The sequence below is a fragment of the Capricornis sumatraensis genome, chromosome X (assembly GCF_032405125.1).
Source record: "Capricornis sumatraensis isolate serow.1 chromosome X, serow.2, whole genome shotgun sequence".
Lineage (NCBI taxonomy): Eukaryota > Metazoa > Chordata > Mammalia > Artiodactyla > Bovidae > Capricornis > Capricornis sumatraensis.
In genome coordinates, this window is record NC_091092.1 from 61777514 (window position 1) to 61797304 (window position 19791).

At 39.1% G+C, this 19791-nt stretch overlaps 1 protein-coding gene across 1 annotated transcript in view; it reads right to left on the bottom strand.

The window, feature by feature from the left end:
* Nucleotides 1-19791, bottom strand: part of BRCC3 (BRCA1/BRCA2-containing complex subunit 3) — a 75858-nt gene that overhangs the window by 40945 nt on the left and 15122 nt on the right. The window contains exons 6-7 of the mRNA XM_068962116.1: nt 18662-18750; nt 17061-17116 (exon numbers count right to left, since the gene is read on the bottom strand). Coding sequence (XP_068818217.1) covers nt 17061-17116; nt 18662-18750 — 145 coding nt within the window. The remainder of the gene's footprint in view (nt 1-17060; nt 17117-18661; nt 18751-19791) is intronic.

Sequence of the window (19791 nt, forward strand, 5' to 3'; positions counted from 1 at the left end):
CAGCTTCAACATCAGTCCTTCCAAAGAACACCCAGGAATGATCTCCTTTAAAGTGGACTGGTTGGATCTCCTTGCAGTCCAAGGGACTCTCAAGAGTCTTCTCCAACACCACACTTCAAAAGCATCAATTCTTTGGCGCTCAGCTTTCTTTATGGTCCAACTCTCACATCCATACACGACCACTGGAAAAACCATACCCTTGACTAGACGGACCTTTGTTGGCAAAGTAATGTCTCTGTTTTTAATATGCTATCTAGGTTGTTCATAACTTTTCTTGCAAGGAGTAAGTGTCTTTTAATTTCATGGCTGCAATCACCATCTGCAGTGATTTGGGAGCCCAGAAAAATAAAGTCTGACAACTGTTTCCACTGTTTCCCCATCTATTTTCCATGAAGTGATAGGACCAGATGCCATGATCTTAGTTTTCTGAATGTTCAGCTTTAAGCCCACTTTTTCACTCTCCTCATTATCTCAGGAAATGACAAATATGCATTTGATAAAACTCAAGACAATTATTGAAAATTCTCAGTAAACTAGAATTAGAAACTTAATAAAGGAATAGAGGGTGTTTACCACATAATCATAACAAACTCATACTTAATGATGAAACATCAGAAGTATTCTCATTATAGTCAGAAAGAATGTTGCCATCCAATCGGCTATTCAAAACTATAGGTCCATAATATAGGAAGAAAATACATAAAACTATTATTTATCATCATGAAAAGAAAGGTCTTTGAAAGAAAAGCAAAAAGCATAAATAAAATGAAGGATAACAGTGATTCATTGTTTTAAAGCTTTTGCCTGATACATGACACAATAAACGAATTCAGCCTGGGAGTAAATATTTGCAACATATGTGACAGACAAAAAGATGAAATTTCTAGAACATATAAAGAAATTATGCAAATCAGCAGGAAGAAAGAACACATAACTATATATAGAAAAGTAAAGAATATGAATGGGCAAGTCAGAACTGCCAAACAGGAGATGGGCACTCTCACTAAAACCACTTTACTGGTGGCATACTGTTAACTCATCTGTCAGACTGGTAAAAATTAATGTTTGAGGGATTTCCGTGGCAGTCTAGTAGTTAAGAATCCACCTTCCACTGCAGGGGGCATAGGTTCCATCCCTGGTCAGGGAACTAAGATCACACATAGTTATTGTTCAGTCATGTCCAACTCTTTGTGACCCCAGGGACTGCAACACACCAGGCTTCCCTGTCCTTTACCATCTCCCAGAGTTTGCACAAACTCAAATCCATCAAGTCGGTGATGCCATCCAACCATCTTATCCTTTGTCTTCTCCTTCTCCTCCTGCCTTCAATCTTTCCCAGCATCAGGATATTTTCTAATAACTCAACTCTTTGCATCAGGTGGCCAAAGTACTGGAGCTTCAGCTTCAGCAGCAGTCTTTCCAATGAACATTCAGGATTGACTTCCTTTAGATGGACTGGTTGGATCTCCTTGCAGTCCAAGGAACTCTCAAGAGTCTTCTCTAACACCACAGTTCAAAAGCATTAATTCTTTGGTGCTCAGCTTTAAGGTCCAACTCTCACATCCATACATGACTACTGCAAAAACTATAGCTTTGACTAGATGGACCTTTGTCGACAAAGTGATGTCTTTGCTTTTTAATTTGATGTCTAGGCTGGTCATAGGTTTTCTTCCCTACTGCACTAATGGGGCACCTAAGATCACACATGCCACCAAGCAACCAAGCCTGAAAGCCTCAACTAAGATATGCCACAACTATGACACATGCAGCCAAATGATCATTTTTTAAAAAGCTCGAGAAAATTAACGTTTGACATTGAAATGACCCTGTACACCAGCCCTGTGACTCTAAGCAAGTTTTTTAACCTTGGAGCTCATTTCTTCATTAGTAAAAGGGGAAACAGAGTTGTTACAAGTATCTGGTAAGTTTCCATTCAGTTCAGTTCAGTCGCTCAGTTGTGTCCGACTCTTTGCAACCCCATGAATTGCAGCACGCCAGGCCTCCCTGTCCATCACCAACTCCCGGAGTTCACTCAAACCTATGTCCATTGAGTCAGTGATGCCATCCAGCCATCTCATCTCTGTCGTCCTCTTTTCCTCCTGTCCCCAATCCCTCCCAGCATCAGAGTCTTTTCCAATGAGTCAACTCTTCGCATGAGGTGGCCAAAGTACTGGAGTTTCAGCTTTAGCATCATTCCTTTCATAGAACACCCAGGGCTGATCTCCTTTAGAATGGACTGGTTGGATGACTTTTAGCAGATGTCTCCACAGTATCTATTGATCTAACCATGTGCTTTTTCTCCTTTAGTTTGTTGATGTAAAGAATTATATAACATCTTGAATTACCTTGAAATTTCCTGAAGCTGAATGGACTTTATATATGTGGATTAAACTGAACTTGGTCATTGTGGATTGTTCCCTAATACAGTTATATTTATTGATTTTTTTTCCTAAAGTTTGACATCTATATATGAGATGGGTCAATAGTTTTCTTCTATGTTATCTCGAACCAGGTTTTGGTGTTAAAATTATTCTAGCTGTTTTAAAAATGGAGGAACTTTTAAGCTTTTCATATTGTCTGTGATAATGCAGAAATTGAATTAGACCCATCCATCCTTCAAAGGTTAGAACTGAGCTGTAAAGCCATGTAAACTGACTGTCTTTTAAAATCATAGATCCTTAATCACAATTTTCAGTCTCTACTTTGATAATTAGACTGAATAAGTTTTCTATTTCTTAATTTTGATATGGGACTATCATATGAGTGCAATCACAATGTAGGTAGCCTTTGGAGACTCACTTCTTTTACTCAGACTCTGAAATTCTTCCAAGTTGTTGCTTGTTACCAAAAGTTCATTCCTGGGACTCTTCCCTGGTGGTCCAGTGGCTGAGACTCCGAGCTCACAATGCAGGGGGCCTGGATTCAATCCCTGGTCAGGGAACTAAATCTCACATGTGGTAACTAAAGATCCTGCATTCTACAACTAAGACCCTGGGCAGGCAATTAAATGTAAATTTCTTTTAAGTTCATTCCTTTTTACTGCTGATTAGTTCTTCAACAGAAGTCTTAGACTTTCATAATCAATTCACCTATTGAAGGAATTTCAGTTGCTTCCACTTTGTGGCAATTATGAATAAATTAAATATATACACATACATACATACACATGTGCAAACAGGGTTTGTGTGAAATTGTGTTCAGTTCTCTATGGAGTAAGACTCCTGGGTCACACATTAAGTGTACATTAAACTTTATACAAAACTGTCAAAGAGTTTTCTAAAGTGACAATACCATAGTGCACTTCTACCAGCATCATGAGAATTCTAGTCTGCATCCCTGCCAGCATTTGGCACTGTTAGTTTTATTTTAGTGACTCTAATGGGTATGTGTCAGGAAGCATTTAACAGGAGGCTTCCTGTGTGCTGTTTTCGATCTGTCATGAATCCTCTGTTCTTTATTAATTGAGGAGTTGGCAAGCCGCTCCCACGGCTGAGAATGCATGCATTTACTTCGTTAGTTTTTCCATACGGTGATAAGTAACTATTTATGACCCTCTTCCTTTTTATGAACCATATGGTAAAAGTGATTATTTACAACCCTCTCTCTTTGATATGGATGGCCTTATGATAACTTGTAAGTCTGGACTTCTGATTTTTATCTTTGCTGAAAATAGCTACCTTGTAAGACAGTATATATACCCACACTATGTTGAATAAAACACCTTTGCTCCGTCAGAGCTTGGGTCCCCGCGTCTGTCTTTCTCTCTCTCTTTCTCAGGCTAACTCTTTGGAGTGCAGAAGTCCACTGAGCTCACTTTCTTGCCCGGGCTTCTAAGACCCTCTCGAGAAGGTGCACTGTGCCTTCACCCCCTCGAGAGGGCGCCTGGTGCCTATGTGAAGCAGTGCAAGCTCTGTGTCAAGAGCTTTATTGGCTTTCTGCATAAACCAAGGAATATCAGCCTCTTTCTCTCTCTTTTACTTTCTTATCATTGACTCCAGAACACTAGGTTCTGGTCCATTAAAGGACCTCACCAAGTGGCGCCCAGAACAGGAGCCTGGTACATGTGGCAGATTCGGGCAGAGTGACTCGAAGACCTATTCAGGTCGGTAAGTACTAAGACATGGGTTAAATGGCTGGAAAGCCCCATCACTCTGCTACTTTACTTCATCACTTATTTAAAGTTCAGGGACTTTCAGTTTCACGCCAGCAAACAGAAGCTTGCCTTCAGACGGTGGTTGAATGTAACCCTTGGTTCCCTGATGAAGGTAGTTTTGATTTAGAAATTTGGCACCAGGTCAAAGAGAATGTTGAATGTGCTGCCAGACAGGGAAAAAATATCCTCATAGATTTTTGGCCCCTATGGGCCCTCATTAAAGCTGTGATTTTTCTATTTCAAGGTAATCCTAGCCCTCCTAATATTCGGCAACAGGCAGAACACTTATTACATGAATATGAATTAGATGATGAAACCTTACAAAAGGCCCAATTAGAACAACATAAAATATTTCAGAATTTTCCTACAAGCCCTGCCCCGGTTACTCCAAGCACTCCTCCCCTGCTAGCAGGCACAAATCCCAAAGTCTCTCCCTTGCTAGAACCTAATGATTCTGGTAACGACTCCCCTAAGACACCTTTTGACATTAAAACCGACAACACCTTTCTGAATAACAATAATAAATTTTTACCACATACTCTTAATTGTAAGAATCTGCTACCTACTCACTCTCCTTCATGACAGAGGCTCTCTGAATTGCTAGCTTTGCAATCACAAGTCTCTGAAACCGATGGTTTCCTACCTTTGCAGGTTTTAGAAATCCTGATGCTCAAAGGCACATAATACCTCATTATGAGGGTATTAACCTTTTTCACATGCAACAAATTAAAAAAGCTATAACTATGTATGGCCCACATTCACCTTTTACTAAAGCACTTCTAAATTCTATAACATCCTCTACTGGAGATTTTATTCCCCATGATTGGCGAACTTTAATAAAAGCTTTCCTTAAACCAGGAGAATATCTTCAGTGGATAATGTGGTATCATGATATAGCCAGAGATCATGCTAACAGAAATGCTCGAGCTGGTGCTCCCCAAACTCAAATTACTTTTGAAATGCTAACTGGTACAGGACAATTTGACGTTATAGAAGCTCTAATACAGCACCCTCCTTTGCTACATGAACAATTAAAAACAGTGGCCCTTGAAGCTTGGGACCAAATTACTCCTCAAGAGGAACCTACAGGTAGCTACGCTAAAATATTGCAGGGGCCTAAGGAAAGTTATGACCAACCTAGATAGCATATTCAAAAGCAGAGACGTTACTTTGCCAACTAAGGTCCGTCTAGTCAAGGCTATGGTTTTTCCAGTGGTCATGCATGGATGTGAGAGTTGGACTGTGAAGAAAGCTGAGCGCCGAAGAATTGATGCTTTTGAACTGTGGTGTTAGAGAAGACTCTTGAGAGTCCCTTGGACTGCAAGGAGATCCAACCTGTCCATTCTGAAGGAGATCAGTCCTGGGTGTTGACTGGAAGGACTGATGCTAAAGCTCCAGTACTCTGGCCACCTCATGCGAAGAGTTGACTCATTAGAAAAGACCCTGATGCTGGGAGGGATTGGGGGCAGGAGGAGAAGGGGATGACAGAGGATGAGATGGCTGGACGGCATCACTGACTCGATGGACGTGAGTTTGAGTAAACTCTGGGAGTTGGTGATGGACAGGGAGGCCTGGCATGCTGCAATTCATGGGGTCGCAAAGACTTGCACGACTGAGCGACTGAACTGACTGACTGAATGAAACGTATGCTGATTTTTTAGCTAGATTAGAAACTGCTATTTCCCGTGCTCTAATTGGAGAAGAAGCCAAAAGGCAAATAGAGAAATTACTAGCTTATGAAAATGCAAATCAGGAATGTCAAAAGGCTATAGCTCCAATTCATGAGACAGGGACTATTATTGATTATTTGAAGGCTTGCCGCAATCTAGGATCAGAAACTCAAAAGAGTCAAATGCTAGCTGAAACAATGGTTGCTGCCTTAAGAAAGGGAAATGAAAGATGCTTTACATGTGGAGATAAGAACCATTTAAAAAGGGACTTCCCTAAGAAAGCTGATAAAAAACCTCCAAAAATTTGCCCTCGCTGCCACAGAGGAACACATTGGGTCAGATTCTAAGTCTAAATTTGACACTGAAGGGAAACCTATTCTGCGAAACTCCAAGCAAGGGACCCCCCAGGTCACCTTCAACAAAAACCAGGGGCAAATTCCATATTTTCCCTCAAACCCTCAACATCTGGCAGTGCTGCCGTGGATATACCAGCCCTAAATAACTTTCTCCTTTACCCTCAAGCAGTCACCTCTAGAATGCCTACCGGACTTTTTTGGACCCCTGTCCCCACAAACCTTCAGTCTTTTACTTGGCCAATCTAGTTTGACTTCTAAAGGAATTACTGTTCACCCTGGAGTAATTGATTCAGATTATAAAGGAGAAATTCAAATTATGATGTCATCTCAGATTTTATGGCAATTAAAAAACGGGGAATACAAAGGAACACTACTGTCTTCCTTATCTAAAGCAGACTTTACTAGATTCCAACATAAGATATTTTCTAAACCTATAACTATTGTTAATACAGCTTTATTTGTTTTAAATTTTTTAAATTTACCACAGGGAGATATCTTAACAAGAGCAGAAAAGTATTTCGAGGAATTGAAGGACACTTCTCTTCCTCTGCCCATTTGGTACCAAGACAATGGGTCAACAAAACAATGGAAATCTGGGAAACTAATCTTACAGGGAAAGGGGTATGCTTGTATTTCCTCAGATGGATCCAACGAACTCACATGGCTTCCTCTTCGGAAGATTTGACCCAAGGAGGCCCCTGGCCTTCAAAATGGAGACGGGACAACAAGGACCCCAGGAGGAAGAAATTCCAATACGGGCCATGGTGGCTCTAAAGATCTCCAGGAAGCACTGCCCTTGGTGGCATCACCCTTATGATCTCTCCACTTGGGGACAAATAAAAACCCTTACTAATCGAGCTGAAAATTTGGTCTCTCAACAATGAATGCCTCGGAGTCCTGAATACATTCTCCCGGAAATGCTCAGTCTCTTGACCTGTGCCTCACCCGCTCGAGCTCTAATTAATCATACTTCCTGGGCTTATATACCCAACCCCCCTCTACTACAGGTGGTCGAATGGACAGAGAGAGGACCAATCGTTTCAACTAATGACTCTATACACATGCCTTCTCCCTGGAACATTAAAGGGCCCTCACACTCTGAAGAAGAAGGAAAACTAATTAATATTTCTCTAGGTTATGAAGTCCTTCCTTTGTGCATAGGCCCAGCAGAATTATGCATAAACATCAGCCGACAAACTTGGGCTTTCGCCCTGCCTCCCAGAAAGGATTTTCAGATGTTGCTTGGATTATTTACTGCCCTTTCTTTGTCTGTGAACCATGTTTATGGTACTGAGACTTTAGGGAAAGAGTTAGGGAAAGAACATAGAACATTATCCAAAGGGTTTACTTATAAAAACTTTACATATACTCCTGTTTGTTGGGACAAATGTCAAGCCAAATCAGGAAAATTAATGTTTGTAGCTAATCATATAACTGTTGATTGGGGACCCCATGGTATGTGGTTATCTAACTGCTCAGAAGATGTTAACTGCTCTGTGTGTGACTATGCTACTCAAGTGGCATGGAAAATTAATGACACTACGACGGAGCATTACCATGACAAAGGACTTCTTGGGTGGTTTGCCTGTGGATTAGCCCCACCACGTCCTAGGATCATCCGCAATAAACAGAGTGGGCCTGAACAATGGGACATTTGGAAACTTGCTGTGAGCACTGAAGAACTTAGAACTTGGACCAGACATTTCACAGGGACCAGTCATGGTCATAGTAACTATTTCTTTCACTATAATCAATCATATTTTATACAGGCCTGTGTCCCACTTCCTTTTGCTATAGCCATAGGAAATTGATAATTTAATAAGACTTTATGTTCTGTAACTTGTATTAATTGCAAACTATATACTTGTCTTAACTCCTCTCTTTAAGAAATGATTCCCTTTTGATTCTTCAATCTCAATGTAATTTGTGGTTACCAATAAATCTTCAACAACCCTGGGAAGAAAGTCCTATGGCTGGCCTTGCTTCCAGATTACTTACTAAACTGCTCCAATGATCTAAACAATTCATTGAATGGCTGATTCTTGGCATTTTGGGGTTAATAGCTATTTGCACCACTGCTGCCATAGCCAGTGCTGCTTTACATACCTCGATTCAAACACATAATTTTATCCAAAATTGGACTGAAGATGCTCATAATATGTGGGCTACTCAGGCCCAGGTGGATGAGGATATTCAAGTGGAAATACAGGAACTAAAAACAGCCATCAAATGGGTCAGATATCAATTAATAAATTTGGAAAAACAAGTGATGCTAAAATGTGATTGGAATGCTACTCAATTTTTGTGTTACTCCTGTTCATTTTAATCATAGTGCCTACAACTGGGAACAAATCACATTTCATTTACAGAATATACATGATAATGCCTCTCTGAATGTACAATTACTGCAAAAGGAAATCTTTGAAACTTTTTCTAAACGTCTGCCCTCTTCCACTAACTTGGAAACTTTAGCTGAACAACTAGCTGATCAATTATCTGGGCTAGACCCACGAGGATGGTTTCAAAGTATTACACACAGCATCGGGTCTAGAACTGTAACTTTGGTGATTGTTTTGGTAATTATATTTGTTGTTTATCATTGCCTTTCTGTAAGGGTGGTTAATACTAAACAAACTCAATTGGTCAGGACCTTTTTTACAAATATAATAAAATAGGGGGAACTGTCAGGAAGCATTTAAGAGGAGGCTTCCTGTGTGCTGTTTTGGATCTGTCATGAATCCTCTGTTCCTTATTAATTCCTAAATATTCAGGAATTAAGAGGAGTTGGCAAGCTGCTCCCATGGCTGAGAATGCATGCATTTCCTTCGTTAGTTTTTCCATTCGGTGATAAGTAACTATTTATGACTCTCTTTTTATAAACCATATGGTAAAAGTGATTATGTACAACCCTCTCTCTTTGATATGGATTGCCTTATGATAACTAAGTCTGGACTTTTGATTTTTATTTTTGCTGAAAATAGCTACCTTGTAAGACAATATATATACCCACACTATGTTGAATAAAACACCTTTGCTCCATCAGAGCTTGGGTCCCCGCGTCTGTCTTTCTTTCTCTCAGGCTAATTCTTTGGAGTGCAGAAGCCCGCTGAGCTCACTTTCTTGCCTGGGCTTCTAAGACACTCTTGAGAAGGTGCACTGTGCCTTCACCCCCTTGAGGGGGCGCCTGGTGCCTACGTGAAGCAGTGCAAGCTCTGTGTCAAGAGCTTTATTGGTTTTCTGCATAAATCAAGGAATATCAGCTTCCTTCTCTCTTTTACTTTCTTATCGTTGACTCCAGATCACCAGGTTCTGGTCCATTAAAGGACCTCAACAGGTATGTAGGGGTATCTCATTGCAGTTTCAATTTTCACTTCCCCAGTACTTAAAGAGTTCAGTATCTTTTCCTGAACAATGATGTTCAGTTCATCTCTTTATGTGCTTACTTGCCATTCTTACATACTTCTTGGTGAAGTACCTGCTCATATCTACTGCCCATTTTTTATTGGGTTGTTTCCTTTTTTATTGTTGAGTTTTGGGAGTTCTTTGTATATTCTAGATACAAGTCTTTCATCATATAAATGATTTGAAATATTTTCCTACTGTAGCTACTGTTTTCATTAAGTTTCTTTCATTCTGTAGAGTTTTTAATTTTGATGAGGTGTTCACATATTTCTTTTATGGAAAATGTTTTTTAAAAAAATTATTGTAGTTGATTTACAATGTTGTGTTAGTTTCAGGTGTACAGCAAACTGAATCAGTTAAATATATATAGATATCCACTCTTTTTAAGATTCATTTCCCATATAGGTCATTACAGACTATTGATTGAGAAGAGTTCCCTGTGCTGTATCCAATTTCAGTTTTCCAGTTCAGTCACTCAGTCATGTCCAACTCTTTGCAACCCCACTGACAGCAGCATGCCAGGCTTCCCTGTCCATCACAAACTCCCAGAGCTTGCTCAAACTCATGTCCATCCAGTTGAATGATACCATCCAACCATCTCATCCTCTGTCATCCCCTTCTCCTCCTGCCTTCAATCTTTCCCAGCATCAGGGTCTTTTCCAATGAGTCAGTTCTTCGCATCAGGGGCCAAAGTATTGGAGTTTCAGCTTCAGCATCAGTCCTTCCATGTATATTCAGGACTGATTTCCTTTAGGATGGACGGGTTGGATCTCCTTGCAGTCCAAGGGACTCTCAAGAGTCTTCTCCAACACCACAGTTCAAAAGCATCAATTATTCAGCACTCACCTTTCTTTATGGTCCAACTCTCTCACATTCATACATGACTACTGGAAAAACCATAGCTTTGACTAAACAGACATTTGTTGGCAAAGTGATGTCTCTGCTTTTTAATACGCTCTCTAGGTTGGTCATAACTTTTCTTCCAAGGAGCAAGCATCTTTTAGTTTCATGGCTGCAGTCACCATCTGCAGTGATTTTGGAGCCCAAGAAAATAAAGTCTCTCACTGTTTTCATTGTTTGCCCATCTATTTGCCATGAAGTGATGGGACCAGATGCCATGATCTTAGTTTTTGTATAGTAGATCCTTATTAGTTATCTATTTTATATATAGTAGTATGTATATGTCAATCCCAATCTCCCAATTTATCTACACCCTCCTTTTTCCCCCTGGTAACCAGAAGTTTGTTTTCTACATCTGTGACTTTGCTTTTCTCTTGCAAATGAGTTCATGGAAAATGCTTTCAGTTCCAAGAATAAGAAATTGTTGGCAAGCCCAATAGAACCCAATATTCTATAGATTTTCTATCTTTTCCCCTAAAACTTCCATACTGTTTTCAGTTTGGACCTATGATTCCTTTAAATTTTTGTTTGGTATGAGATTTAGATTGACATTTATTTTGTATATGGTAGTCGAACTGTCCTCCTTTCTCTACTAAATAGCTCTTCAGTTTTGTCAAAAATCTTTGTAGGGGTCTATTTCTTAACACAATTCTGTTCCACTAATCTAGGTGTTTATCTGTTAACCGATACCACACTGTCTTATCATTTCATAATAAGTCCTAAAGCTGGGTAGTGTGATTCCACCAACTTTATTCTTCTTTTTCAAAATGAAGGTTTTCAACTTCCTTTGCCTTTCCATATAAACACTAGAATCAGTTTGTATCTACAAATACTCTTGCTGAACTTTTGACTATTGCTCTAAATCTATAGATTATTTTGAGAACTGAAATCTTGACTATTAATCTGCTGAGTCTTCCAGTCCATAAACATGGTATGTCTTTCCATTTAACTAGGTTTTCTTTGATATCTTTCATCAATATTCTATGGTCTTCAGCATGTAGATTTGATAGATTTTGATACATATTACACCTGTTTCATTTTTTGTATTACTGTGCTAAAAATTTGTTTCCAATTTTCTATTGCTAGCATATAGAAATATTCCCTTTGTGTGTTGACGCTGCATCCTGTTGACATCACTTAAATCACTTATTAGTTCTAAGAATTTCTTTATAAATTCCTTGGGATTTTCTATGCAGACAACCATGTCTTATGCAAATGGGGATCGATTTATTTTTTCCAATCCATATGCTTTTAATTTCTTGCTTTATTACACTGAGACTTCAGGCACAAAGTTAAATAGAAGTGGGCAGAGAGGCATTTTCAGCACCTAACTCTACTTCTAGGACTATTATGATTGATAGACCTTTTAATCTACAGGTCTCTCCAGCTCTGTTTTTTGGAGGTAAAATTCAGAGAACATAAAATTCACCACTATAACCATTTTAAAGTCTGTGATTCAGGTACTTGTACAGTCACAATATTGTGCAACCATTACTGTTACCTAATTCTATAATAGTTTCATCACCTCCAAATGAAAGCCCATACCTGTTAAGCAGTCACTCCCTGTTATGGTCTGAATTGTATCCCCCCTCCACCCAAATTCAAATGTTGAAACCTTAAGCCCCAGTACCTCAGAAGGTGACTGCATTTGGAGAAAGGGCCTTTGAAGAGGTAATTAAAATAAAATGACAGTTAAGTTTGGGTCCAAGTCCAGTCTGACTGCTGCCCTTATAAGAATAGGAAACTTGGACATGCAAAGTAACAACAGGCATGCACACGTATGGAGGAAAGGCTACGTGAGGACACAATGAGAAGGCAACCATCTGCAAGCCAGGAAAGTGAAAGTGAAAGAAAGTGAAGGTCGCTCAGTCATGTCCGACCCTTTACAACCCCATGGACTATACAGTCCATGGAATTCTCCATGCCAGAGTACTGGAGGGGGTAGCCTTTCCCTTCTCCAAGGGATCTTCCCGACCCAAGGATCGAACCCAGGTCTCCCGCACTGCAGGTGGATTCTTTACCATCTGAGCCACAAGGAAAGCCCACAGCCATCCTAGTATCTCATTACGGGTCTTAAAGACTAATGATGTTGGGCAGCTGTCTCTGTGGTCACTGTATATCCTCCTTGGAGAAGTGGCAATTCAGTCCTTTGCTGATTTTTAAAAATCAAGGTGAAATTTACATAACATAAAATTATCCATTTTAAAGGCAACAATTCAATAGAATTTAGTACATTTACAGTGTTGTAAAACCACAACCTCTATGTAGTTCTAAAAAATTTTCATTACCCCAGAATAAAATCCCATATCAATTAAAGCAACTGCTCCCCATCCTTCCCTCTGACCAACCCATGAAAAACACCAGTTTTTCTGTCTCTATTCTGGATACTTCATATAAATGAAATCCTACAATATGTGACCTGTTTTGTTTGGCTTCCTTCACTTAGCATTAATGTTTTCAAGATCGTTCCACATTGCACTATGTTTCAGTACCTCATTCATATTTTTATGATGAATAACAGTCCCCTGAATGCATATATCAATACTAAATTTTGTTTATCCATTCATCAATTGATGGACATTTGGGTTGTTTCCAACTTTTGGCTATTGTAAACAGTGCTGCTATGAATATTCATGTCCAAGTGTTTGAGTACCTGTTTTTAATTCTTCTTGGTATATACCTAGGAATAGAGTTGCTAGGTCATATGAGAATTCTGTGTTTAACTTTTTGGAAAACATCCCCGATACTTTTTCACAGCAGCCGCAACATTTTACATTCCCCACCAGCAATGCCTGAAGGTTGCAATTTCTCCACATCTCTATCAACACTTGTTATTCTCCATTTTTAATATTATGGTCAACTCAGTGGATTAAGGTGGGATCTCATTATAGTTTTGCTTTGCATTTTCCAAGTGATTAATGATGCTGAGCATCTTGACATGTGCCTGTGGACCTTTTGCACATTTACTTTGGAGAAATATCTATTCAAGTCCTGTGCCAATTTTTAAGATGTCATTTTATACACTCTGGATACTAGAGTCATTCAGATATCAGATTTACAATATTTTCTCCCATTCTATTGTCATTTGACTTCCTTGATAAAGTCATTTGATGCAAAAAAGTTATGAAATCCAATTTACCTGTTTTCATTATCCATGCTTTTGGTGTCATATATAAGATTCCATTCCATACGATTCAGTCGTGTCCGACTCTTTGCAACCCTGTGGACTGTAGCCTACCAGGCTCCTCTGTCCATGGGATTCTCCAGGCAAGAGTACTGGAGTGGGTTGCCATTTCCTTCTCCAGGGGATCTTCCCAACCCAGGGATCAAACCCAGGTCTCCCGCATTGCAGGCAGACGCTTTAACCTCTGAGCCACCAGGGAAGTCAAGATTCCATTAACAAATCCAATGTCATGAAAATTTCAGTTCAGTTCAGTCACTCAGTCATGTCCAACTCTTTGCGACCCTACAAACCTCAGCACGCCAGGCCTCCCTATTCATCACTAACTCCCAGAGTTTACCCAAACTTGTGTCCATTGAGTCAGTGATACCCTCCAACCATCTCATCCTCTGTTGTCCCCTTCTCCTCCTGCCGTCAATCTTTCCCAGCATCAGTGTCTTTTCAAATGAGTCAGCTCTTCGCATGAGGTGGCCAAAGGATTGGAGTTTCAGCTTCAACATCAGTCCTTCCAATGAACACCCAGGACTGACCTCCTTTAGGATGGACTGGTTGGATCTCCTTGCAGTCCAAGGGACTCTCAAGACTCTTCTCCAACACCACAGTTCAACAGTATCCATTCTTCGGCGCTCAGCTTTCTTTATAGAAAATTTCTCTCATGAAAAGTTAGCACTATGTTTTCTTCTAAGCATTTTATAGTTTTAGCTCTTCTGTTTAGGTCATTGATTTGATTTAATTTTTATACCTAGTGTATGTGGATAACCAGTTGTTCTGGCACCACTTTTTGAACAAACTCTTCTTTCCTCATTGAATGACATCAGCATCTTTGGTGAAAACCAACTGGCCATAGATAAGCAGCTTTATTTACTTCATTAGTCTCTATGTCTCTACTTTTGCCAGATCCACAAACTTTAGTTAGTGAAACTTTGTAATAAGTTCTGAAATCTGGAAGTATGATTCCTCAAATTTGATTCTTCTTTTTTGATATTTTGACTCTTCAGAACACTTTGGAATTTCATGAGTTTGAGGATTATCTTTTTCATATCTGGAAAAAGGGTCATTGGAGTTTTGTACGGATTTTACTGAATCTTTGGTAAGTACTGTCATCTTCACAATATTATGTCTTCTGATTCATGAACAAGGGATGTCTTTAATTTATTTAGGTATTCTTTCTTTCAGCAATGTATCCTAGTTTTAACTTTATAAGTCTTTCCATTCTTGGTTAATTTTTTTCCAAGGTATTTTATTATTTTGGATGCCACCATAATAGATTTTTAAAGTGTCCTTTTTTTGATGGTTCATTGCTGGTATATAGAAATACAACTGATTTTGAACACTGCACCTTTGCTGAATTTGTTTATCAACTCTAGTTGCTCTGGGGTGTTTCTTTAACATTTTCTATATATAGGATCACATCACCAGCAAATAGTTTTACTTTTTACTTTCCAATTTGGATGCCTTTTCTGTTTCTGCCTAATTGTTTTGGCTGGAACTACTAGTAAAATGTTGAGTAAAAGTGATAAAAGTGGGCAACCTCGTCTTGTTCCTGATCTTTTGGGAAAAACCTTTCAACCTTTCAACATTGAGTAAAATGTTAACTGTGGGATTCATAAAAGTCCATAAATACTGAGACATGTTCCCTAGATCCCTAGTTTTTTGAGTGTTTTTATTATGACTTTTAAATTTGTCAAATGCTTTTTGTGCATCATGTGCTTTTTTGCCCCTCTTTATTCTATTAATGTGGAGTATTAATCAACTGATTTTCTTATGTGCTGTTGAATTCAGTATGGTAGTCTTTTGTTGAGGATTTTGCATATTAAAAAGATAATACATGATGATCAAGTGGGATTTACCCTGGCATACAAGTGATGTTCAACATAAGAACTAGTTAGACAAAGATATCACAAAAAATTATAAAATGTTATTATGAATACAAATGCAAAAATCCTCAACAAAATACTACCACACTGAATCCAATATCATCTTTGGCCTCTGGAAAGAGTTTGAGAAGGATTAGTGTTAATCTTTCTTTAACTGGGTGGCAGAATTAACCAGTGAAGTCCTCTGGTCTTGGAATTGTCTTTGTTGAGATGTTTCTGAATACTAATTCAATCTGTCAGTAACAGTAGGGAGTCAAAAGATAGTGTCTGCTATCTGCTGTTGATAGGATAAGTAAAGCAGCAAACTACTTAAGGTTAGAAAAGTAATAACAGAAGAACAGAAAGGAAGAATATAACTACACTGGGCAGAATGGAGATGGGGCGGTATCACTGGGCTAAATCCTCCTTTGTGAGAAGAAGAGTTAATATCTAAAATTAGTAAATCAAGAAAGAGTATCAAAAGTATGTTATTTAGAGATATCAAAGGAAATATCAGAAGAACTAAAAACAAGATTTGGAGAAAGAAGTCATTCCTCCTGAGGAGTAAGACTATTGATCATAAAATGTGTACCATTCTGTATTTTTATACACATACATCTATTACTGTGATGAAAACTGTAACCCTTGTGTATGATTCAACATTCCAAACCCATGTAAAAATACAATGAAGTCTTCCCACTTCCTCTCTGATGCGGTGACTGATGTGATTTGGTCCAGATATTCATGAATGGTATAGCATTCTATAAATACTATTCTTGTATCTTGCCTTTTACTATTTAACAATGTATCTTGGAGATGTTTATGTATCACTCCTGAGCTTCCTCCTATTTTTAATAGCCGAATATTATTCTATTATACTGTACTGAGAGACATCTGTTCTTTTCCCCAGGTCTTTGCTCTTTCAAACAATGATATTATAAGAAATTGACCAATACTATAAGAAAAAAATCTGAAGCATTCTTTGCTTCTGTCTCCCAATGAGATATTGAACATGGCTTTCATCTCTGCCTGCTTGGTGCATGCCACAGTGTATGGGATACAGTAGATACTGTATTTGCTAATTTAGCTTGAACTAAATTTCAATGAAGGAAGTAAGCTAGGTAAACATTTCAATGAGATGCTGTAAGTCTAAAATCAAGTTTATGGCACAGGAAACACAAGAGCTTATACAAATCTGTAAGACTGCATACTCAGTCTTTGTTTCATAATTCATCAGAGAAAGGAAAAGTTGACAGTGCAACTCAGTTTAGAATAATACTGGAAAGGAAATCTGGGACAGGGCTGTAATGATGTAATTGCAATGTCCAGACTGCTTATGTTAGTCTAGCTTTGTAGATCCACAGTATCCAAGATACTAAAGAGATGCTAACTCCTCACAGAGATGTTAGTAAGTATAAGTAGACTACAGAATTCTTCGCGTCTTACTAATGAGAGAAATATTAATAAAATAAAACAAAACAATCAATTCCCTGGACTGGAGATTAACCCACCAATACATACATATATCTCTGTCATACTTACTCTGAGCTCTTTTGGGCCTGTATGGATTGAAAGCAAGTATAGAGTACCCGTCCAGTCTTAAAAAAAAAAAAAAAAAAAAAAAAACAGAAAGAAAAAAGAAATAAAAGTCACACAGAGGATTAGTATCGAAAAAAGTACAGCAACCTAATAGACTGTAAGCTAAAACTCAAATGCCCCTCTGGGACTGGAAAGTTAGAAGAGATTTCTAAAGATGGAATATGCATAAATCAGCTTCTGTAAGAAGGATAAAATACTCAGTCAACATGAAATGGCTACAATGAAACATCTGCTCATATGACAGCAGAGAAATGGTCACAAATGCGAGACCCAAGAAACTGAGGAGACCATTCAGACTCCCCTGTTGGAAACTGACAAACTGATTCTGTAACTATCTATAATGACAGTAAATAAATTTATAATGCCAAAGCCAGAAGCATTTCAAATGAACTATGAAGTTCAAGATACTGAACTTTAATGTTTTCACAAGAGTAATATAATGAAGAGTATTCACTATGAACATAGATCCTGAGACTATAACTAATGTACTAAACAACAGAACATACTTGGTGAGCTGGCAAAATTCACACTTGCAGCGTGAAATTTTGTTTTCATTTGCAGTGACACATAGTAAAAGCTCTTGATCGGAACATAAAACTCAAACAGAGGCACTGTAAATAGAGAATGGCATGTGTGCTAAGTTGCTTCAGTCGTGTCTGACTTTTTGCAACCCTATGGACTATAGCCCGCCAGACTCCTCTGTCCATGGGATTCTCCAGGTAAGAATACTGGAGTGGGTTGCCATTTCCTTCTCCAGGGGATCTTCCCCGAGAATGGCAAGACTAGCCATTGATTGAGCTGCTTAACTACTCTGAGCTTGTTTATTTATCCAGAAAATATGGATAATAACCCTCAGAGGCTGTTGTCAGGGTCTGAGCATATTTATGTCAAACACATAATGACTAAGTGCCATACAATACATGATGAATGGTGGCACTTGTTACTATGATTAGCCACCAAAAAATATACAGAATCTGGCCACTTCTCATTGACTCCACTCCTACTGCTGTAGTCAAATGTCCATTATCTCTTCGCCCGTTACTGCAGTTTCTCCCTAACTGGTTTCATGGATGTCATGGATTCTGCACCCCCTCCTTCCCTATGTCCCCACCAGCACCCCCCACCCCAGACCTCACTGGAGGATGAGCACACGAGTTATCCAAACCAGGATACTTCCAAGAAGGAAAGGTGTGGCCTGAATAGGAGACTCGGGGCAATGGGTGAAACTGGGATTGACGGAGGCAAGCTGGGACAGAGGGTCGTGTTGCAGCCACGCTGACTTCCTCGATATCCCCCCAAACGTTCCATGCTCACCGCAGGGTCTTTTCACTGGCTTTTTCCCCTGCCTGGAATGCTCTTCCCCCAAGAAATAAGCAAGACTTGCTCCCTCAGTCTTCAGCTCCTGACTCAATGACCTTCCTCATTAAAACCTTCCCTGGACATACTATGCAAATTCCCAAAGATCTTTCTCTATTCTGTGTGTGTATTTATACCTGCACATGCCTACATGCCTACATCCACAGAGAGACAGGCACACACAATACCTTTGTATTTTTATCTTCTATGAAGCAGGAAAATATAAGTCCTACAAAGCCTTGATCCATCATCTGGTACATGGCTTGTGTGCGGACATCTGCAAAGAAACAAAGATAAAAATCCACTGTCAGTGAACTCTATCTCCCAGACGTGAAAATATAAAGATACCCAAGATTCAGATTCTAAAAGGACAATGGGGATATATTGGAATGACAATAGTCTTGTCAAAGTAAAAGCTTTTTCATTTGTTAGGGAAATACTATGGGAGTCGGCAATTAAATAATAAAATGTACTAATGATTCTAGGCTGCCTAGCCCATGACTAGCCCTGCTATGAAACGGAGTGTAGAAAGAAGATGGAAAACTTCTGTTAGCCCCAAAACACTTGATAATTTCTTGTAGAAAGACTCCAAAAGAAAATAAAAAGGCATGGAAAGGAGACAAAAAAGATTTCTGACAATAAACTTTTCATGGACAGCTTCTAAAGAAGTGAATATATTAGACCTGATATTAAAGAATGGCAGTAAAAAAAAAATTTTTTTTTAAATAAAATAAAGAATGGCAGTGTTGAACTATTACCTAGGAAACTATTGTATAGAAGTGACTGCTGTATTTTAAATAGATAACCAACAAAGACCTAGTCTATAGCACAGGGAACTCTGTTCAATGTTCTGTGGCAGCCTGAATGGGAGGAGAGTTTGGGGGAGAATGGATACATGTATATGGCTGAGTCCCTCTGCTGTCCAGCTGAAGTTGTCACAACATTGTGAATCAGCTACTGTTGCTGTTGTTCAGTCACCCAGTCATGTCTGACTCTTTGCGACCCCACTGACTGAAGCATGCCAAGCTCTCTGTCCCTCACCACCTCCCGAAGTTTGCCCAAGTTCATGTTCATTCCGTCGGCTATGCCATCCAGCCATCTCATCTTAATCTTTCCCAGCCTCAGGGACTTTTCCAATGAGTCAGCTGTTCGCATCAGGTGACCAAAATACTGGAGTTTCAACTTCAGCATCAGTCGCCATCCCAATTCCCAAGAAGGGCAGTACTAAAGAATATGTTAACCATCAGACAACTACACTCGTCTCCAATGCTAGTAAGGTCATGCTTAAAATCTTGCATGCTAGGCTTCAACAGTATGT